This window comes from Elgaria multicarinata, chromosome 4 (genome assembly GCF_023053635.1).
Source record: "Elgaria multicarinata webbii isolate HBS135686 ecotype San Diego chromosome 4, rElgMul1.1.pri, whole genome shotgun sequence".
In the NCBI taxonomy this organism is placed as follows: Eukaryota; Metazoa; Chordata; class Lepidosauria; order Squamata; family Anguidae; genus Elgaria; species Elgaria multicarinata.
The window spans coordinates 94,150,055-94,174,422 of NC_086174.1; the positions used below are offsets into that span (position 1 = coordinate 94,150,055).

General features: G+C 38.9%; 1 protein-coding gene across 2 annotated transcripts in view; it reads right to left on the reverse strand.

Moving 5' to 3' along the window:
- The window catches only part of SOBP (sine oculis binding protein homolog), a 166,853-nt gene that overhangs the window by 53,745 nt on the left and 88,740 nt on the right, over positions 1-24,368 (reverse strand). The window contains exon 5 of one of the 2 annotated variants that reach the window (XM_063124832.1): positions 14,969-15,064. The exons of the other annotated variant lie outside the window; for it this stretch is intronic. Within the exon in view, the coding sequence (XP_062980902.1) occupies positions 14,969-15,064 (96 nt within the window). The remainder of the gene's footprint in view (positions 1-14,968; positions 15,065-24,368) is intronic. 2 annotated transcript variants of the gene reach the window in all.

Genomic DNA, 24,368 nt, shown 5'->3' on the forward strand with positions numbered 1-24,368 from the left:
GTAAAATGACTGAGATAATTTCCATATTTCATTCATATATATATATATATATATATATATATATACACACACACACACACACACACACACACACACACACACACACACACAAGCCTGGGGGCTTACCATATGCATCTAGTTGGCCACTGTGGGAACAGAATGCTGAACTAGACTCGACTGATCCAGCACAGTTCTCTTATGTTGCAATGGGGAAAGGCTTGATAATTAAGGGCAGGCATGGCCAGGAAAGGGGACAGTATGAGGCTTTTGTCCACATCAGTCATGCAAAAGTCGGGTACTTTTATTTCATGTGAATCAATTTCTTTTATGAAAAGAAGCCAAGAAGCATAACAATATACAGGAACAAAGCTAGCTGGACACAGAATGGGGAAAGGGGAATTTGTCTCTACTTTCTATGGAGGTGATCAGCAGAGGCAAATGTACAGAGAATCAAATGTGAAACATCACTCTGGATTTCCCATAAGTAAAAATAGTATTTGACACTGCCTCCGGTCATATTAGTGGGCTACCTACAACTTCATTATAACTGTCTGGGTGAATGACACTGAATTAAATGATAACATGCTGTTTAGGGCTGAGCAAGCAGACTGGTTTAACCATTTGAAAGCTCTCAGGACCATTCAAAAGGAATGCTTAAAGGGCCAGATGGATCCAGGTCTCTGCTACCCCTTTCTCTGCACCCCTGGTCCAAGGAAAAAATAACTTGAGGAAGGGGTGTTTAGGAGGCGGAGGTCTCCAGTCAAGTTGGGAGAAGCCCAGTAGGAAATGAGGACAGGGATATTTTGCTGCCAGTGATCATGGCGTTGGACTGCAAGCACCATGATTCTTGGCAGGAAATGACACTGTTAACTAGGTCTCTTCTGTCTTCATTGAAGCCTTCTATTGACTGAAACTGTACCCTTTCCCCATAGTGAGTTTTATTTCATTATGGGAGTGGGGATGGAATAGCAGCTGGAAAAGGGCTGGGGATGTCAGAGCAGAACCACTTGCTCAAGGTGGGTTATGCCTGCCTAGATTCTGCTCACAACAATTTGAGCAGGCTTGCTCACATAGTTGGCAACCCCTGCTTCAAATTCTCACCCAAATCCGAATTTGATATAATTTCTTAATATGTTTGTTTGGCTCTTGTGCTTGGTATAAACTGATACCTATAGCATATTATAATCCACTCAGCTTGCACACTCCCGTGGCATTTAACTTCATCCTAATAAAGGTATTGTCCTGTTTCTCTCTCTCTCTCTCTCTCACACACACACACACAGAGAGAGAGAGAGAGAGAGAGAGAGATCAGTATGGCTATCATGTATTTCATATGTCCTGTAAGATGTTTTGTACTTTTAATTATTGTGTAGGAGGGAAAATTTAAGTGGGCTGGATCCAAGAATTACCTTCTGTGGGTGGAAATGACATTCTCCAAGAGACTCCACATGATTTGGGGGGATTCTGCCCCTCCCCGTCACACCACAGCTCACTCAAATTCAGCAGGGTATCCTAACTCTATGTAGGAAAGGCCATTGTAGGAAAGAGGAAGTAAGGAAGTCTGCTTCTGCAGTGCATTTGAACCAGTGGAAATCTGGATCTAGCCTGGCGTGTACAGCTTGTCAAATCATAGAATAGCAAAAACACAGAAAGGCTGCACTTCCCAATGTTCTCTCTTCAACAAAACTATTAAGGGTGCAGCAGCTGTGTAATTTATTGCCTGCAGTATTTTATTGTTGAGGCCAAGGGATGAGAACGTATGTAACCATCTCAGAAATACAGCTGTAACACATTCACTTTTTGTCCCCAAGCAAGCTGTTTTATCTACAGACACCTCAATGTATGATTTATCTGGATTTTTTTTCTTTTGCATTGCTCATGGATATGGCCAGTAAATCAAAGGTTTTACTTAGGGTGGGGGTGGGGGAACCAAGCAGCATTTTTTCCCTTCAGGGAGGCACCCTGGGACATCAAAATAGCTTTGAGGGGGGGAATCTGAAAACATTGACTGATGTCTTCCTGTGGTTGTCCCTTGCAGCCATCAAAAGGCCAGCCACACAGTGCAATTTCCAGCTTCTTATTTCTCTGAATCACCAATTTAGAATCTGACAGAGCCCATGATGTAGATTAAAAGTCTTTTCTTGGTTTCATTCATTACGCATTAATAAGAAAGTACCGCTGAACATAGTCTTGACTACAAGCAAAGCCTTTGTGTCTTTACATAGTAAATTTTGTTCTTTCTAGCATTTAAAACAGTCACATCAACAAAACACAGCTTAGTTGCTATGCAAACACTCAGAGCCATTGCATAGGGATCAGTTCCAGGGCTTGATTTGATTTGAACCAAGCCAAGCAAATACTGCCTGGATGTGATTTGACAAGGTTTTCTTGCTTGTCTGTTTCTCTCATTTGGAGACAGAATGAAGAAGAGCCAAAAGAGCATGCATGCTCAGTTTAGGCTTCCCTCAGACACACGGCTACTTTTCAGAGGTGCATGTAGACCTGGTACTCATTTTTTACACTTTAAGTATCAAAAACAGGATTTATTATGAATACAGGAAGAGGGGGGCCCTTTTCCTCTCTCTTTAACTACTACAGGTGATTTGAAGTTAATGGCTACTGCTCTTGTCTTCATTTAGCAGAGGGAAGAAGAAAGGAAAAAATGGAAACAATTTGCAGATCTAAGAACAGGTCATTACAGGTGTGTTATATTAGTATATTCATGAGCCCCCTGGGACAGGCATACTGTGATATCCAATAACTTTCTTAATGTGTAATTACACACCATTGGACTATAACTGATTAATTGAAAAGAGAATATAGTCAGATGCTGGGCCAAAGCTTCTATTGTTCATTATGTGTCCTTGGTTCTTTTTAAATAAGTTAGATGAAATACTAAAAAGCAATTCAATTAAAATTGATATTCATTATTTTTTAAACCAATTAGTAGAACATAAAATGTAAAAGACCTCTTCTTTCATACAGAAATACAATAATCCCAAATGTCACCATCTAGAAGAAAAGAAGAATAGATAGTGAAAAGAATAATGGGCCATATTACAATGCGGAAGTTAAGTGCATTTAGGCCCTTTGTTTTCAATATGTTTATGCATACTTGCATACATAGTGAACATGCATGTCTACTCAGAAGTAACTACTGTGGTACAGGATTGCTGCCTAAATGCATATTATTCCTACAGAACTATGTTACTATTTCTTAAAATACTAATACCCCAATCCAGGAATTCAGAATGACGTGCTCAAAACAATAGTTAGAGATGTACCTACAATGCAATGTAAATGAGAAGGCAAATTCCCTCCAAACATTTTAGATAGAGATCGTATTGGATATCACACATCTAGATGTGCAACTTGGTGCAGGGTTCCAGTGTGCTTCTGCAAACAGAAGCAGGCTAGAACCTCATCCAGCAAACAGTGGCCATTTCTACACCTGTCTTTCCCCCCCCCCCCCGGGGTCATCCCAGAATCATCCCTGTGCATGCAAATGACACACAGGGGATCCCAGGAGCAGGCAGGGATGATCCCTCCATTTTCCTAGGATAATCCTTAGGTGTAGAAAGGGCCAGTCTTGCTGGAAGTTGGCACAAATTTCCATGAGTTTGGTTAATCTACTACACACTGATGTACTTTCTTACAGTCCTTTCAGCAAAATATCCAATTAATACCAGCTATTTATCCCCCCATTTTGTCTTTTCTCTGTCCTTATGTCTCTTTAGGCCTATACCCTAACTAAGAAAAAAAATCCCACCAGGTGCAACTGCTCTGCAACTGCATCACTGTCTATGCAATTCTTTATGGAGCCCACCATCTTCCCTCCAGAGCTTTCCTTTACCTCTACTATTTCTAAGTTGTCACTACCCAACCCTTTTACTACTACTACAACAACAACAACAACAACAACAACAACAACAACAATAATATAGTTGCAGCTTGCATTTCTTCTTGGATTCAAGCTACAGCTTATGCATGTGGTGGTGGTACATGCTGCTCTTCCCAGCTGCTGTGCCTAAGTAATGACTGAGATTTTGGGCTCATCTACACCAAGCAGGATATTCCACTATGAAAGCTGTGTGAAAGTGGTATATAAAATGCAGAAGCCACACTACTGCTTTATAGCAGTATTGAAGTGCACTGACAACTATTGGGGCCCACTGACACATACCATACAGGGCTTTCATAGCGTTATATCCTGCTTGGTGTAGATGTGTCATGGGCCCCAACAGTTGTCAGTGCACTTCAATACCACTATAAAGCAGTAGTGTAGATCCTGCAATGCACTTCAATACCGCTATAAAGCAATAGTGTGGCTCTGGCCTTTTATATACCGCTTTCATACTGCTTTCATAGTGGAATATCCTGCTTGGTGAAGAAGAGCCCATAGGGTGCTGTTTCTGGTTGCTACTGATGACAAATGAATGTATTGAATTCATAAATAAACAACTAGTCCTTTTATTGTGCCAGTAAAAATCCTACAGAAACGAGATTCTTAAAATACATTTATTTCTTTATTTAAAATTATTTAGGCCCTTTAGGCCCTTTTCAAGGCAACTTACATATTTTTAAAAAAATAAATACAATAAAACAACAAAAACAATAAAAACCATAAATGTCAGCAATAATATTAACCATCACCCAGCTTGAAAAAATGAAAGCTGCCTTGGGTTCTTTGGAGAGAAAAAATGGAGGGATATAAATGTAATAATAAATAAAATACTGTAAGTTGCAGCATGGAGTGCTCCTAGTCAGAGTTCCATTCTATTTCCTTCTCTCTCTCTCTCTCTCTCTCTCTCTCTCCTCCCCGCCACCCATCCCCCCGCAGCCCAGTTTTTCAGGTTTTTTACCCAACAGAGTCAGCATCCCATGGTCACTGAGAATGCTCAGTCTTCAGTGGACTGTTTTGGGGTCTCCCACACCTCCTTAGGATTCTTTCTAAAGAATATATATATATATATATATATATATATATATATTTCACGATCCCCTTGACTGCTGATACCTTCAGTTTTGGCCACATTTTTATTCAAACTGTCATGTATTTTCTTAAACAGACACAGCCTTAAAATATTTGTGAACCGCCCAGAGAGCTTCAGCTATTGGGCAGTATAAAAATGTAACAAATAAAATAAAATAAAATAAACACATTTAGGATACAATCCTATGCATACTTAGACATGAAAAAACATACCACTCCCAGCATGCTGGCTGGGACATGTTGGGAGATGTAGGATGTTTTTCTGTCTAATTCTGGCCCTAATTACATACACTGGAAGCCCTTTAACCTGGGAACCTTTAACTAAAAATGATGGGGTTGAACACATGCTCCACACCCAGCTAAGAACATGAGACCATAAGAACAGCAATGCTAGATCAGACTGAAGGCCTATCTAGTCCAGCATTCTGTTCCCGCAGTGGAAATCCAGATGCCAATGGGAAGCCCAATACAAGCAGGACTAATGTTTGCCAGCAACCAGTATTCAGAGGCATACAGGGCCCTCTCCTAGTACTAGATTGTGAGTGTTTTCATTCAATTCTGCCTTGTTTTATAGGAAATATTCACTCCTTTTTGGCATTCCTATGGTTTCTATGAAAGAAAACACTTTCATATTACAAGCAAACAAACCTGAAAGTCTTCTGTGCATCATGTACAACATTCATATTTAGCTCTTCTTTCATTAAGTTTGTGATCTTTATGTGGGATAATCTAAGTTTCACACATTTTCTACGCAGGGAAAGTGTAACATCTGAAGAGGCCCTTTTTGTACATTTGAAGCACAGGAAAGAATTATATTCAATGGTGATTGGAGCATGTCTTCAAATGCAGGGCACTACCAAATACCTGGAAAGTTGGAGAGGGTTTGAGGGGGTAATATCAAGTGAAAAAGTGGCAGATGTGGAGAGGGATTCTGACCCTTCCTCAACCCACTGCTTTTGCCTTCAGTCGCTGCCCCCCATCCAGTCAGCCAGGATCTAAGACAAGAAATGAACTGACTGGAGGAAAATGATGAGGGAAGGAGCTGCAGGGAGCAAAGCAGTGAGTTGAGGAAGCGTTCAGAACTCCATGCTACTTTTCCAGCTGAAATTGCCCTGTCCACATTCCACTATATGGAAGTGACTTGTGTTTGAAAGACACACGTATGCCATTGTTACATGTAGTTTCACCAAAATTATGAGCACGTACAATAAAAACAGAATATTTCAAAGAATCTAAGATTAGCAAAACTCTCTTTCCAATCATAATGCTATTTTTACTAACTTGAAAAAGGCACAGCAAGGAAGGTTCCAACACATCACAGCCAATTTGTGATTTTAAATTTGGCTAATTAGATCTTAAAATAGAAAAAAAACTCTATTTTTATCTTTAAAGCAAAGTAAAAACTAGAAGTGACATTGGCAGTATTCTTGAGTTTTACAGGACCATGGCCAGATCTACACCAAGAAGGAAAATGGTTTGAAAACTATATATGGAGTGTGTCCTGGGCCTCAACAGTTGTCACTACTGTTATAAACTGTTTTAAAGCAGTACTGTAGATCCTGCCCAACTCTCCCATGTCTGGCATCTAGAATCAGGTCTAATCTCATTTGACAGTTACACCATATGCTGTCATTGCCAGTAATTTAAATATATGAAGTGAAATATATGAAGTTACAAGTCACTGACTATTTTTACTTTGGAATTGCTAAAGGACAATTTAAAAAGTCTTTGTACAGCAGTACTGATACTATTCATTCATTCATTCATTCATTCATTCATACATTCACTGCGAATCCAAATAATGTTTGATATATATCATTGTATTCCTTTGACTTTCCTGTTGTCACCCCCCCCTCCACTTTTTTAAAAAAATTCTTGTTTTTTAAAGCTTTCAGATCAATTGCAGCAGATGCATTTCAGGTGTGAACTTACACAGCTTTCTCACCTGGTCCAGAGAAATGGTGGTCAATGATGTGTGTGGTAACAGTTTGTAACACTGCCTTTCTACATTATCTACTTCATTGCCACTTCCCTCATGTCCTTTCTCTACTCTCTGGTGAAACTAACAAGCTAGGAGGAAAGCTATGTCAACTTCACTTCTTCTTTATAACTAAAAAAAGAACAATACTATGCAACCAGAACTGGTGAATAGATAAGAACATAAGAAGAGCCATGCTGTATCATACCAAAGGTCCATCTAGCCCAGTACTCTATTCACACAGTGACCAACCAGCTGTTGACCAGGAAACCACAAGCAAGGTACGGCTGCAATAGCACCCTACCACCTATGTTCCCCAGCAGCTGGTGTATATAGGCTTATTGCCTCTGATACTGGAGGTAGCTCATAGCCATCAGGACTAGTAGCCATTGATAGCCCTCTAATCCAAGAATTTATCCAACCCCCTTTAAAACCATCCAAATTGGTAGCCATCACTACTTCTTGTGGTAGCGAATTCCATAGTTTACTGTAACTATGCGCTATTTGAAGAAGTACTTCCTTTTATCTGTCCTGAATCCACCAATCAGCTTCATAAGATAAACTTGGGTTCTAGTATTAAGGGGGGGGATGTCATCCTATCCACATTCTCCACACCATGCATAATTTTGTATACCTCTATCATGTCTCCCCTTACCCTGCATTTTTCCAAGCTAAACAATCCCAGCTGTTTTAACTTTCCCTCACATGAAAGATGCTCCAGCCCCTTGATAATTTTAGTTGCTCTTTTCTGCACTTTTTCCAGCTCTGCAATATCTTTTTTAGGTGTGGTGACCAGAACTGAACACAGTATTCTAAGTGTGGTTGCACCATAGATTTGTATAAAGGCAGTATGATAGTGGCAGTTTTATTCTTAATTCCTTTTCTAATTAAGCCTAACATGGAGTTTAACATTTTTAAACCACAGCCACACACTGGGGCTGGGCAAATCTGTTTCTTGGATTTGCAGCAGCAGCAAGAGAAAGGGAGAGATGGTTATATCAAAAAAAGAATTCAGTGGAAGATGGAGAATAAGAGCACACTACAGCAGCAGCACTATATGTTGCCCTATAGCTCCTACTCCATCATGGTCATTTTTCCATGGAAGCAGGCTTCTGCATGCAAACTCCCATCTGGGTCATAGATCTCATATGCAGATGGAAAGCATGTGTGTGGCACATATGGCTGCATCAATACATCTGACACTAGTGGTTGTGTACACTGATACTTCCTATTATTGGATAGAGATTATGGGCACTTCCAGATGAGGCTTTTACAGCACTATCACCCTGCCTCAAGCACAGAAGTTTATTGATAAGGACGGGGTCCTGAGTCATCATTTTCTGCTCGTAACCCTCCTGTGTTTTCTCACTGCTTCTTTCAGTGTTTTATCTAACTGCAGACAATCCGTTAAGGAGAAAAGACAAAACACTTGCCTGATGCCTTCAGTGCTAAGAACCCTCTCTCTGGAAGCATCCTGTAATTGCACTGCTAAAAAGATAGTTGGCAGTGTTCGGTTTAATTATGCAGATCACTTGTAAGGTAGGGAAGGAAGGACTGGATTGGGATGAGCTTAAGGGCTTTTAAAAGGCCTGTATCAGAATACATGAGTCCACACATGCACATCACAATGTGTCCCTTTAATACAGACCAGCCCCCAAATTATGCTGCAAATCTATGACATCCCTGCCCACATTATAAGGCTTCTAATTTATAAGCCTATTTATTACATGTAAAAGAATGTCTTTCCCTTGTGCCATTTTATTGATCTAAATTGCTCCCCAAATAAAGCTGCGACAGATTCTCTTCCCCCTGCTACGCACACACACACTCCTCAGTAGAATTAATAGCTGATTTTGGAAATTGATTTAAATAAAACAAAATAAAAAGTGTGAGGGGAGGAGGATTAAAACTCATTCCCCCCAAAAAACAGATGCTTTTCTCCCCCCAAAGAAATGTCACTGAAAATGAATTAAATCTTTTCTGTGTGTGTGTGTGTGCGCACACACACACAGAGATTCTCACCTAAACAGAGAAGTTAGGGTGCTACAGTGGGTAGATGAAGGATGCTTGTGACCATGGGAAAGCAAAGTACACAAAATGAGCAGGCTATGGGGATAGAAAAGCAGGAAGATGGAATAGAACAGGCTAAGATTATGTTCACTGGGAGGCCATATGAAAAGAGAGGGAATCAACAGAAAGCAAGGAAATGTAGCTACTGGAGCAAGCAATCGTGTATTCCATTATTGTTCTGCAAAAGCAAATCTAAAGTGTAGCATCACATTTTAACCAGTACCCTCTGCCATCTCTTGTCACAAATTCTCATAGCTTTAATACTCCATTCATTTGATGAATGGAGTACTTGATGAATGACTTGAATGACAGATACACAATTTACCAGGGCATCATGCAATCTCTCTTCAAACCCTGCTGCCCCAAGATGGTTTAACAGGAGATTGAATCTGAGCCTTCATACTTGCAAACAATATAGATATAGATACACACATACACCTTCTCTCTCTTCCTTAAACCATCATTCCTCTTTAAAAGATATATTATTCTAATAAGTATATAATTATGTAATGACTTAATTTGTGTGAGATGCTAGTTTTATTTCCAGGAACAAATTTATTGAAAGAATATCCAGGAATTTAACATCTAATATTTCAGTTGCTCAAATAGCAGCAGGCCAAACACAGATGCTCTATTTAATATTCTGGGTAGCAATGCTGAGCCAGAAAGACCTTTCCTTTGTAAATTCGTAGCAATGTGTCCAAGGAGAAGCTCTGCCTTACTCTGACATAAGATGAGCCAAAGACGCTGCAATTTCTCAGGCAAATGCTAAGGAATCGGGCTTCTTAGAGCAAGAATTGTAGCCTTTTCACTAATCTTTTCATTTGGTCCATCCTTTTTCTTACATTGTTTAATCCTCTCTCTTTCTCCCTCCTGACAGCCAGCATTGACATTACTGCACCATTGTATTATCACTCCATTATCAACTTCCAAAGGACTGTGCCCTCTTTGCCTGAAAACAAAGAACCACTTATTTATATCTCATCTAAATGTTAAAAATCTATATCTATCGAGACAAAAAGAAAGCAACTAAAAAAAATAAAACTTAATTGTGAGTGCTGGATCCATAGTAATCTACTGAGCTCCCAGACAAGCCACTAGATGGGCCTAATTTTTGCTAGAAAATATTTGTGTTATGTACTAGTTCCCTTTTTTTTATCATTTGACACTAACCACCAGGAAACCTAATTTTCCAAATGACCGAATTCACCGGTAATTCATAAGGAAAATTCTGCATCCTCACTGAATCAGGCATCTAAACCGCCAAGTTTAATATCTGGTTTCCTATGTTCTCTATTAAAAGTTATAGCATATAACGCATTTTGGATTTACAGTGGGAAATCAATACTGTAAAGTAGCCTCATAACTGCATAGCGGAATTTCTTTGTGGCTGTTTTCACCAGCCAAAACAGTAATTGTCACGGTTTTCCTAATAAATAGACCTGCCATATGCATAGTGGGGATTTGTTCAATAGCAGCTTATTCTTTCTCCAATTTGTTATCTGGCTGTTTTTGTTTAAAAGTTGTGAAGTTCTGCCTAACATACTAAACTATATTCTGCTCAGCGGTACAAACATTGCAGAGAAGCGTATGCTTTGTAATAGAGTAAGTTTGTTTGGCTTAGAAATCTCTCCAAGTACTTAGGAGTTACGGCTTTTCAAATGCATGTCTGTGACCCAGGATGTTAACATTCTAACCATGTACTCTTGTTCTTCTGGGAGCTTGCTAGCAAACAACTTCCATCAGTGCCTGATCCCCTCGATCCATCTTGGCAGCACCCTCAGAGCAGAAGCATTTTCCAAACTAAAGAGACTGTACTTGCTGCAGCAATCCATACTGGAAAATGGCATCTGAACCCTAAAGCTAAGAAAGCACTTTTGAGCCTAAGCTTCCAATTTCCTCTGACAGGCTATTATAAAACTTACTCTGCACTGCATTAAAAGAACTCCAAGGATTTCTGAGTCTCATAAGAATAAACAAGTTTCAATTTATCCCTCAGTTAAAGCCTTAAACTTTTTTTGCTGCTTTATAAAGGAGTCGCCATCTGTCTCCCACCATTAATAACTGGCTAAGCTTTTACTCAGGAATACAGTCATTCCTGCTTTGTTTTTTGTGTGCCCCCCCCCCAATCCAAAAGAATGTTGCTAATAAAGATACAAAACTACAGAAAGCGATTTGGAGAAACAGTGTCTTTCCTCTCCAACTTTAGCAGCATGTTAACTAAATATATCTTCTGAGTACCCAATCACAGCTTTTAAAGCTCAGCTAAAAACTTTTCTTTTTCCTAAAGCTTTTAAAACTTGATGTTGCTCAGACTTTAGACTGTTAGTTATACTGTTATACTGTTAGTTTTACCCTACCCTGTGCCTGTTTACCCTACCCAGTGCCTGTTTCCATTCTCTTCCCCTCCTTATTGCTTTACTATGATTTTATTAGAATGTAAGCCTATGCGGCAGGGCCTTGCTATTTACTGTTTTACTCTGTACAGCACCATGTGCATTGATGGTGCTATATAAATAAATAAATAAATAAATAATAATAATAATAATAATAATAATAATAATAATAATAATAATATAAAAAGAAATGGAAACATCTGTGATATCAATATAATATCCTTATGTATAGTAAATAACTATAAGTGCTCTGTTCAAAACCTAGAGATCCACATAAAGGCCTCACTTGCTAGATCAGGAGCCACAGATATAAAATAGAGGTGCATCCAAATGTACATTGAAATCTGTATCTGTATGGATGCCATCTATCCCGCACTGCATTGTATTCAACCACACGTGCATTTCAATGTGCAACTAATATTGCAGAAATACATTTTAAAGCACATTTAGAGTTGGATCAGAGCAACATCATCCGGCCTTCACCAAAGGCTTATAGAAGGAGCAATACTGAAAACATAATTATCTTCTCTCTCTCTCTCTCTCTCTCTCTCACACACACACACACACACACACACACACACACATTGACTACAATACCCAGTCCTTCCAAATATTTCTTTTTCATCCACAAAGGAAAATGAAAAAATAAAATGACTAATAACTTTTAACAATTACTTCTTTAGATAACAAATTCTGCTAATCTTTCCAATAATATTTATTTATTTATTTATTTATTTATTTATTAAATTTATATACCGCCCCATAGCCAAAGCTGTCTGGGCAGTTTACAAAAGTTATTTGCTGTTCATGATGCCTGACTCACTGGCTTATCATACTTTAAGAGTCAGGTAATAATTTCATATACATTAATAAACTGGTAACTTTAAAAATCTGCTTTTATTCCATGCTTGCCTATAGGGCCTTTTCCTGCATTTCTTTGTGCATGAAGCCCTTTGCAGTGCATGTTTCCTTTAAGAGACAAGATAGGATACATTAGGGTTAGAGAGTCAGACATGTCTTACATTATTCTAACATGAAAATAAAATAAATGCTGTATATGCCGAATTTGTATTGTTTTCTAATTAATTTGGAGATTTCTTGGTTCACTCTGAAACCACACAGGAGCTCTCCACTGATTTAAATGTGAGCAGGTCTAGACACCCAGATACCTCCTTTATAAATACTTTAATTCAGTGAAACTATACAACATAGTAATCTGGAGTAACTATGAACCAATTACCCAGTGTAGAAGTAATCTGACAACACAAATCAATTATAAATGACTTCTGACATTACATTCTGTATTCATTTTATGATACTTAAAACAATTGCTTTAATATATAAAAGCATTGCACTGGCATGGGTCATTCATGTTATTTGCTCACAGACAACCTCGTGAATATCTGTGATAACTACTAAGTCACTACAGCATCTAATGATTAACAATATGTGAAAAGAACCATCATATATCAAATCCACAAAACAAACCTTTCATAGGAACCAGCATTACTGCATACAAAAGTGTTTCAATAGAGGCAGCTCACATTTTCAGCTATTAGTCATCATGTTTGGATTATTGACTGATGTGACCATATGTGTGATTGGCTAAGACTAGATTTCTAAACAGCTGAAATTCATGAGAACTACATTGAGAATCCATTTTAATAAAATATTTCCATATATATCAACAAGAGTGGCAGGTGGAGAAGAATACAGTACCTACACTATGGGTATAATACTATTGATCATAATATGAAGCCATTCCTGATGAATGGTGATGTGACCAAGTTCCTTCACACTGTGACTAACCTGAGATTATGGGACATCTATTGTGGCTTTTGTGCCACAACAGGCTCACTACTGACTAGTTCCAGGTTTAGGGAAAATACAAAAGTCATAGAAATAACTCTTAAGAGGGTAATAATGGAATCCTATGCATGTTTGCATGGATCTAGTCCCTCTGTGTCCAATTACACCCTAGTACGTATGTTTAGGATTGCAGCTTAAGAGTGTGTACTATGTCCTGGATGTCCTTGGTGTAAAAGTCAGCCACATGTTCATTGGGTGAACTTAAGCAAGCCATTATTTTTTCAGATTTGTCTACCACAAATCTGAAAATTATATAGGGATAATAAAACTGGCCTTCCTTACAAGGTTACTGTAAGGATTGCTGCAATAACGTGTGTCAAGTGGTTTAGGCACTTAGGAAAAAAACAGTCCATAGCAACTGGGTATTATTATTTTATCCCCTGTTGTCTCCATTCTTCTGGTGCTGTGCCAGACATATCTCAGCATGATCAGAATATCTGAAACTGCATTTTCAAACAATTGACATTACCACAAGATCTCATGGATTAGGGGAATTCCTTATCCTTACAGAATTGCATCTGGCAATTTCTAAAATGCCCTCTTTCCTGCCACCTCATTTTCTTTACTTACTATAAAACAAAACAATTTCTATTCCTTTAACAATACAATTATTTCCTTAATCTGCTCAGATATTGCCACAGATACAAATGGAAATATTTCCTATTTTACTTAAATACAATGGAGAAGAAGCAAAACATAAAGGGAGTGGCAACCATATAGTCATCAGGACCTTAAATCTCCCTTTAAATAAATGACATTTCATTTTCTATTCACTTTACGCAACAGGAGAGGAAATATTAGAGATTGAAGCACTCACTTTACATACTAATCAAAACCATTAGGATCCAAAAGCTTTGTTGAATAGAAATATAATAGGCATTTCTATTTGCTGTTAATTTTGCCTAGCTGCAAATGCTAAAACGAACAGCAAATTATCCTTGCCTTGGAACAGATATCTGTTCACAGCTGATATAATCTCTCTTATGGCTTGTAAACATTCCAGACTCCTTGTCCATGCTTTGCTGGCTTTCACTCATTCCCCACCAAAGAGAACAAGAGAAAGTATCTGACAGTATTTTTCAATGTACTAAAGGAATAGTTGAACTCTAAAGGGAGTACTGCATGTCAGTGCTGTTGTGGTGTGTGTGTGTGTGTGTGTGTGTGTGTTTATGCTTTCTGAAAACAATGAAACCACTAAAATGTAAAAAGGGAGAGTTGGGTAAGGGAAAGTGATTTTGTCATGTAGGTATCATTTCTCCCCCTCCTTCTCTCTTCCCTCCATGTGCTTTACTGGCGATTTACTGAATAATCTCCAATGGGATACTTCATATGACTATTGCTGCAATACTAAGCAGACTCACTGGGGAATAAGCTCCATTTAACTCAGCGGAACTTACGTCTGAGTAAACATGTTTGGGATTGTGCTAAAATCCTATAACAAGGCCATTTGGATTCTATAATAAATTATAAAAGATTTGCAAGCAAACTGAGAGCTCAAAATTGTTCACTTATATCAGAGTTAGCATTTGCAACTGGTACAGGTTATTTTTTTAAGCTGTAATATTTCATAATGTTATGTAATCATGAACAAAAGCTTTTCAAAAACTGTTTTCACTGTGCTAAAGTAACAATCTAGACTTGTTGTAAGTATGTTATTCTTACAAGTAGTTCGCAGTTATTCTTGAAGGCAAGTCTTGGAGTTTCCTTAGCATAGTGCTGCTGGGGGAAATTTTCAGCATGTCCATCTTCATCTCTAGCCTGAAGGGAAATATAATGGCCTATTTAGGGACTTATAAATAATGGAAGCAAAAAAATAAGCTAAATGCATAACAGCTCAGATTATTAAAACAAACGGGAATTCCAAAATACAACAATATTAAGAAGTTTGCTTAAATATGCAGTACACTTTTTAGATATTAGAACTTTGAGCACTCTTTACACCGTTTTTAAAAAATCATGCAAATAGATTCTGGTGTAAGAGTTAAAAACAACAAAGAACAAGCCCCCAAATGAAGCATTTCAGCTGGCTGTTTTGAGTGTTGAACAGTGCAATCCTCTGCATGCCTACTCAAAAGTAAGTTGCATTAAGTTTAATTGGACTTACTCCCAAGTACGGTTGTACAGGATTGGAGACTTAGGGTTTCAGTTTACTTTGTTGCATTTTAAAGATTGTATTCATATATGCTGTAGTTTTTTTAAACCTTTAATAATGTTCAACCAATAATATGCTTCCAGTTTCACTTTTTAAGAAACAAGGTCATTCTCTTAAAAAAAATGATTTTCATATTCATGATTTACACATTAATGCTATTAAATGGATTTCCCCTTAATTCTTTAAGTAAAGATCTGAACCAAGTGGTCATTAAGTGGGGGCAATCAAATATGCTGAAAATGTTTAATTTAAGAAGATGCATTAAAAGTTATGGGTTATTTTGATCTGTACTGTTAATTAAGGAAGTTGAAGTTTAAATGGAGACATTAATGCAATCCATTAGCAACTATACTGCATGCATGCAGCATTTTCCTTCTAATCTACAACATATTCTGGTTTAGAGTTAAAGCAAAGGGAGAAGTAGGTGAAAGGAGGAGTGTCAGCAGCATGCTCATTACACCGTTCATTTGGATGACACTTGCACTCTGTTCCACTCTCATCTCGTCTAATCCCTGACTGTTCGCTTTCCATCTCTCCTGGCCTCCTGAAATTCACAGCTGAGCTGTCCCCCTCACATATGGCTTGCATATAATTGTGCATATTCCATTTTACACTGCATTAAAATGATGAGCCTCTGGCATCAGGCCAGCTTATTTAAATAAGACCCAGTGAACTTGCAAGGGGAGGGAGGAAGAGGCAGACGGGGAAGCTATACAACAAGCAGCAGGTAGTTCTATCTCCTGCTTGTAAGATTAAATCTGTGTCTGCTCTAAAAAGAAAGAAACAGAATTACCTGGTGTGATGTATGAATCAAAAGTGTATGTGGAAATAAAATCTAACACGTATCTAAAAACTTATGACAGCACATAGACATTTCCCTTCCTTAATGTAGTGTGAACTGTCTGTTTTCATGTGTCACATTACAGAGGGTTTAGTTTTGGTTAGTGTTGTCACTTGTGAGATATATTTGCACATTGTACATTTTGTGTCTTGTTTCTTGCTTTCAGAAAAAGCTGTCTGTCCCTAACCGAAGAGGCAAAAGAAACTGCTTGAGGCTGGAGAAGGTCATAATACTGTCAACATTTGACAAATTGCACAGTTTCTGAGCCACCAAGCTCAACACAGCTCACAACCGTGTTTTGTCCTCCCCACCGCACCACAAGGTGTCTTGTTTCTGCAATCCCAGGCTAGCAGCAAAAATGGGATGTTTATTGAGCCTGATCTAAATGTGAGGGAAGTCAATGGAAAGAATTCTACCAGTATCACTGTACCTTGATTCAGGCCCTTAATAATAAAGAGTAGCAAATTTATTGCAGCATATGCTTTAATGGCCTAGAGTAGTGCCAAAGGAAAACACAGCTATCTTATTTATATATAGGTGTGTCACTGTTCCCTTTGTAAAATCTCAAAGGGCTAAATTACATGTGATAGGCAGTTCCATAATGTCAATATTTTTTAAAAAAAAAGAGAATGCAGGCATGGAAGGCTGAAACTGGAAGTAGAAGGCCAGAGGGGAGGGTCTTCCTATGTCCAGTCTTAGACAGTCAAAATCTGCAGGGAGGTTTTGATCTAATTTACTTGGCAGGTTACCAAGAGGCAGAAGACAAGGACAGTCCACACAATAGTCAGGGACCATCAGAAAGCAAAGATCAACAGACAGTATGCAAGCACCAAGGACAGCTCCCACACAGCAGGCAACTTGCTCCAAGTTCTAGAGTCAGTCCTCCCATTCTTCCCAAATTCTGCTCCCTCTCTAAAATAAGATCTTAAAGAAGTAGTTTCCTTGCCTGGAGTCTTGTTTCCTCAAGGACCTATTGCAGCCTTTGCCAACTTGGTACCCATCAGATGTGTTGAACTAAAATCCCGTAATCTCCAGTCAGCATGACCAATGTCTGTAGTGGCTGGGGATGATGGGAGTGCAGTCCAACACAACTGGAGAAAATCAGCTTAGGGAAGGATGGTCCATTGACAGAGCAAGGGTGGGGCAGTGCAACTTGCACAAGTTTCGATATGCACAAGTTCCCTCTGTAGACTGTATTAGTCCCGCTTTAGTTTATAGAGCAAAGTTGTGCAAATTATGAAACATGAGCAAATTTGGGGAAGCTTCCACAAATCTTGATTGCTGTTCTTGTTCATGTGGAGTGAGCAAAGCAACAATGTTTGGAGAACCCTGGTTATCTAGAACATTGCTTGTTCACCTATCCCCACTCTTTGCATGGAGGAACTCTATGTGTGTACCGTACATTATTACTCAGAAAACCCTTTTCCCACAATGTCCAAATGTTGTGTGTGACAAGGAAGCATTTTGCTGTGGGCATCTGGGCTATGGTTATACATGCCATAGAGGGGAATGCAACTAATCCATGCATCCCCACAGCCCTCCTAATATTTACTTTCAAAATGTGGGTGGTGTTTATGTAATCCATCCTAAATTCTCAGAGGAAACATGTTTCAATGGCTACTAGTTACAATGACTATATTAACCTTCGTGCTCCAACAGCAATACTGCCAATATTCATTTCTTGGGAGCAGTAACAGAAGAGGACTACCCAGAGGCATCTAGGCCACTGTGAGAATTTGGATGTTGGACTTGATGGACTTTAATCTGATCCCATCAGGGTTCTTCTTATGTTCTTGGTTAAAAGTTATTTGGTTGCTTTCCACCACAATGGAACTTAAATGTGTTTTATTGCATGTCAGTTCTGGGCCTCTGTGTTTGAATGAGCAGGAGCTAACATAGACTATTATCCAGTGATTCATGCATGCCAGGCCCATTCAATCAAGGATCAAGTTCTAGTCATGGGGAACTACTCATTTTTAACAGGGGTGAGCAACTTTGGGAGATCTGGTGCCCATTTTTATTTTTATTTTTACATTAACCTCCCCCCGTAATGTGTATGCACACGCGCACACACACACTTCCATAGATACCAAAACAGGGCAAATAAAAATGGAAGAAAAACAAAAAGGCATTTATAGCTGCTACATAGTACGAAAAGGGTCAAAATTAGCTTGTCTGCTAGCTCATATGACCTTTGGGGACTCAATAGCTACTACAGGTACCCAAAAGGACAAAATTAGCTTGCAAACAACATCATTTTGACCCTTTTAGTGCTACATACCATATTTCTTTGATTCTAAGACACACTTTTTTCCCATATAAACATCTCTAAAAACAGGGTGTGTCTTAGAATCGTGGGTGCGTTTATTATTTCTTAGAATCAAAGCTTTTTTTCTGTTGGTGGTACTGAAATTAGTGTGCGTCTTACAATCGATGGTGTCTTAGAATCGAAGAAATACGGTAGCAGTCCCAGAGGCCATTTTTGTTGCACTTTTTACTTACACTTTTTGGGGGGTTCCTCTGAATTTTGGGGATGGGGGCTGCATGTTGCCCACCCTTGATAAATAACAACCAGTGGGGGCACAATGCTTTTGTAGCAGCCACCATTTTGTTTTTCCCAGGCTGATACAACCATTGGGAAACTGTGGGGAAAACAATGTAGGAAAACCCAAATTGCAGTGCTGCAGGCTATGTAAGGATGTGAGTGTCCAGAATCTGCTCACAAATGCTACATGTTGATGCAAATGCTACATGTTAATCAAAACTCGTGGCTTTGAATGGAGATGAAGAACCCCATTCCAGAGTAGATTTTCTCAGGACAGCCATGTCTTTATTCTCAGTATCCCAGGTAAATTGTTTCCATGGAGAAGTCCAGAGAGCTTCTAAATGTTTGTAATTTAAACAAAATAAAAAGTTCTAATTTTATCACTTGCTTTTGTGTCTGCACATTAAAAAATGCAGGCTTATTTACAAAGTAGGGTGAGGAGGAGAGGAGAGGTAGTTGGATTAAGTTGCCACAGCACATTTGTGCAATAGGGTAGCTAGGAAGACTGAAACCTGCTCATTCAGCTATAATGCCTAAGCACTGGGGATGCCTTGGGAAATTAGCTATTTTGTTTAGACAATTGGAGACATGCAAAGTAATGTTCTCAGGCTAAAACCTCTTCAGACCAACAGCCAAGGACAAAACTAGGTTTAAGAAATTAATGCCCATCCCTGAATTCTAGTAAATTGCATCAACCTGACACAATCAAAACCACTGGAGAAGATCCAATCTGGAGCAGACAACTCAATAGTGCAAATCTGGCCAACCAATTAGACAGACATCATCACCACACCAAGCAAAGGCCCTAAGAGACCTGGTGCCTAACTCCTTTCTCTGAACCATCTCCTGTGCACCAGACTAAACAAAATTAATATTAACTGCTTGAAAATCACTCTGTCTGTAAACAGAAGAGCTACTGTTAACAAAGGGATGATTGTACTGTATAAAGGTGTGGTGTGTTTATTGACTTGGTGCTCCAAAAGAAAATAGGGGATAAAATGTTCAGGTCAACAGTCAGTCCTACTGACTTCCTTAGGAGTAAATCCAACTGTTCCAAATAATCATGCATAGTATTATGCTGTAAGACATTCGTACTTTTGAGTCTCTTCAAATGAAGTTCTAGGCTTTATCAATAAGTTAAAACTTAACAAACTGCTGGGTTTAGACAGTAACTACCCAAGCAGCCTTAAAGAACTCAAATGTGCAATTGCTTACCTTCTAACAAAAATATTGTCCTTATTTTCCCCAAAATATATCCCTAAGATCGGCCTCCGTAAACAAGGACTGGATAGTGGACAATTACTAATACCAGTTTTAAAAAAGGTATCCAGGGGATCCAGGAAATTAAGGGCCAATTAGCTTAATGTCTGTAAATTGCTGGAAAGCACTATTAAAAAGATAAAAGTATCAACCATATAGAAGAAAAGTCTTGCTGAAGAAGAATCAACATGGTTTCTGCAAAGGCAAGTCTTCTCTTACTAATCAGTTAGATTTCTTTGGCAGTGTCAACAATGTGGACAATGGAGATCTAGAATACATTGTGTACTTGGTCTTTCAAGAACCTTATGAAAAGTTCCCAAACTAAAGCTCCTGGGCAAACTTAGCAGTCCTCTTATGGATCAGTAATTGGTTAAAGAATAAGAGGCAGAGAGTAGAATAAATGGATAGCTCTTACAATGAAGGGATAGAAGAAGAAGTAGGGTCCCCCAAAGATCTTGGGACCGTCATTATTTAAATTGTTCTTAAATGACCTGGATTTAGGGGTGAGCAATGAAGTGCCCAAGTTTGTCAAGGGCAGCAAATTATTCAGAATGGTAAAAACAAGGGGTTGTAAAGGGCTCCAAAAGGATCTTTCCAAACTGGGTGATTGTGCATTAAAATAGCAAATGTATTTTAATATAAGTCAAGTTATGCACATTGGGGTGAAAAATCCTAATTTCATATATATACTGATAGTATCTGAGCTAGCGGTGATTGACCAGGAAAAGAATCTTGGGGTCATGGTGGATAGTTTGATGAAACATTGACTCAGTGAAAGGCAAGTATGAAAATGTTGAATTCCATGTTAGGGAACATTAGGAAAGTGACTGAAAATTGGGATAGTATGTATAGTTCTGGTCACCACATCTCAAAAAGAATACTGTAGAGCTAGAAAGGTACAAAAAAAGGGAAACCAAAATTATCAAGGAACTGGAGCATATCCCATAGGAGGAAAGGTTACAACATTTAGTGCTTTTTTTACTTTAGAAAAAAAACGCAGGAAAGGGGCAACATAATAGAGGTTGATAAAACTATGCCTGATGTGTAGAAAAGTGGACAGAGAGAAGTCTCTCCTCCCTTTCTCAAAATACTATAACTGGGATCATAAATGAGTGGTGTGAGATTCAGGACAGACAAAAAGAAGTAGCTCTTGAGACAGTGCATAGTTAAATCGCAACCTATGGTGACAGCCACCAACGGCTACTAGTAGTCACAATGTTTATATACTACCTCAAGGATCAGAAGCAGCATGTCTCTGAATAACAATTGATGGGGAACATGGGCAGGACAGTGCTACTGCACTCATGTCCTGTTTGTGGGCTTCCCATTAGCACCTGGTTGTTCATTCTGGAAAACAGAATGCTAGATTAGATCCAGCACGGCTCTTCTTATGTTCTTAAATACATTAAACCTACAGTTTTTAACCAACAGATCAAACGTTAAAATATTATTACATGTTTTACTAGATGAATATCTATGGGTGCCAAAAGTGGTGGATATGAACCTAATCTCATGTTATATTGGTTCCATGACTAAACACAAGTACACTCATTTTGACTGTATCAGAGTTTTAATATACAATAACACGCATGTTATATTTTTCATAATGGTTATGAAGTTATCCAGTACACATAGATTTAATGGGTTGTATCTAGACTTAGACCCTGTTCAGATGACACACTAAGCCATGGTGGTTAATTATTTTGAGCTAAACATTACGGATTAGAATGTCGTGTGAACCATGACTTAATGTGTCATGTGACCATTCCTAACAATGGTGGCTACATAACCACAAGTTAAACACAGTCACTAACCATTTTCTGCAAAAGGGTTAGCGGCCTAGCCATAGCTGTTACAAACCATTTTAAAGCAGTAGTGTAGACCCTGCCTAAATCTGAATCCAACCTGTTGTTTCTAATTTTTGCATTGTAACAGTTAGTAGTAAAATTAGTAGTAAATTAATTTTTGCCATTTGTTACTCTACCATTCTTTGTTTCTCTCTCTCTTTCATGTTAGTCCATATGCCTTTTTATCACAGCTCACTTCACTCCTCCCTGATAGATGGAAAACACAGCTCCAACTGACACTTCTCTGGGACTACAGATTCTGGCCTCATTCAATGACCAGAGAATCAATGACTCTTGCCTCTTAAAAAGAACATCAGTGCAAGGGGAGAACAACATTGCCCCATACATAGGCCAGAGAAGGGATAGCTGCGAAGAGCTTGTTTCACCCTTCTCTGCCCACCCCCACCCAAAAAAAATCTACAAGAATTTTAGAAGTAAGAACTAGCTTCTAATTTTTGTTTTTTTTCCTTCTGCCTCCCTTGAGCATAGGAATTATTAATCTTTGTAAGCCATGCTGGGAGCCTTTTTTGGCTAAAGAGCAAGGCAAAAATACTGTAAGTATGTAAGTAAAATAATCACTCTGCTGTTTTCCTTGTATCACTACAGATAGAATTTTAATAGAAAATTAATTGTTGGGACTCTCTTCATCTGTACCAATATGATGTGCCCAGCCATTTCATTTCATGTTTTAACCAGCATTTTTCAGATCAGAACAGTATAAAGGAATAATTTTATATTTTTCTTCACATATCCTTCCTGTTATGTTGAATAATTTTGTTTCTTCATAATTTATTATGAAATATGAACCATTGCCAGTATTTGATATTTCGTTTTATACTGCAAATATTTTTTTATTTAAGAATTTGATGGCCTAAAACAAGTACCTTCTGCAGTGATATCTTGTGGGTTTTTAAAATTTAAAAAGAGAGAAAGAATCAAATTCTCAAGTTCTGGCAGATCTGCATGCAAAAACATTGCTAGTTAGGCAACAACATATATTTCCATTAACCAAATTATAGCATGCTAGTTTGTATAATGTAAAGGATCAACTTTTACTGATTCCTATGTACCGTTCTCTTAAATCAGTGGAACATTCCACTATGACAGTTACAAGCAGGCCCATAATATAGTTGCATTAGTTGGATGTTTCTGCTGCAACAAACAACTCTGAAAAGTTCAATAGTCGTTCAACAATCTTTTTAGTGGAGCAGATATTATTAGGTTTCAAAATTAGCATCCTACTGACATAGATCAAGGAAGCACACACAAACACCACCAGCTGGGGCTGTGTTGGGACAGGTGGCGGCAGGAGGCAGAAGCTTATGCTACGCCACATAGTTGCCTTTTAAATACAGTTCCAGGCATAAACCTATTTGCCATGAAGTATTTCAGTGAAGCTTTTGTCAAAGGGATTCAATAAAAAGCATTTGAAATAGTACCGCATTGGGGGGGGGGCACCCAAGCAATGGGCTTTGCAGCTGTGTTGGGGAAGAGGGCAGGTGGCTGCCCCCAAACAGAGGCTTCTAACTCTGTTTTATTGGGCAGGACCACTCCCAAACTTCGTAGGCTGGCTGCCCAGCTGGGAGGAAGCACGAGCACTGCGAGATCCCCATGCCCTGACATGCAGGGTCAGAGAGATTGCGTATGCCCCCAAAAGGGGGTGGTGGTGGTTATCTCTCTGCAAGGGATTCCTAGACCATGCCCAAACTTTGTATATAGCACACATACACACACCAGTCAGGTTTCACCTGTGCCATGGCGGAAAGCTAATGAGAGTAAACAGAAAAATGGAAACATGATGGGGGCATCTGGGGCAAAGAGACCCTTGCAGGTTTTTAGAGGCATGAGAGCATGGAATTGCATCTCCCCCTGCAATGAGAATGCACATTTAAGTTTCTATAAAGAAGCAAGTGAACATGATGACTTTAGGATCAGGTGGTGTTCCATCCAAAGTCAAAGCAAACTGGAAACAGTTTCAATTTTCTATACTTCTGAGACGGTTTTGTAATCACAAGTATGATTTCCCTATGGGTGACCAAATTAAATACCATCTCTCCCTCCCCCCCCCCCACCAACATGATGCACCACAACTACAATGGGCCAGCCCATGATGGCCGAGCCATAGAACAGCAAGGGTGTTTGACAGCTGCGGAGGCTGCCGTGGGCTGGGTTAGGGTGGGATTAGACTATGTGTGCAATCTGTTACTAGGAAGATCTAGGAATTGAGTTCTGATGGCTGGATTAGAGTGGCAGATGCCACTTTGACCAGTCTTGTTACACGACACGATAACCACCAGTGATTCAAATAGCCAACTCTGCACAGCATTGGTCCTTTGCTTTTATTATTTCTGCAAAATAACCACCATGGGTTAAAAAAAAACCACCTCCTGCCAGACGACACAATAAACCATGGTGGG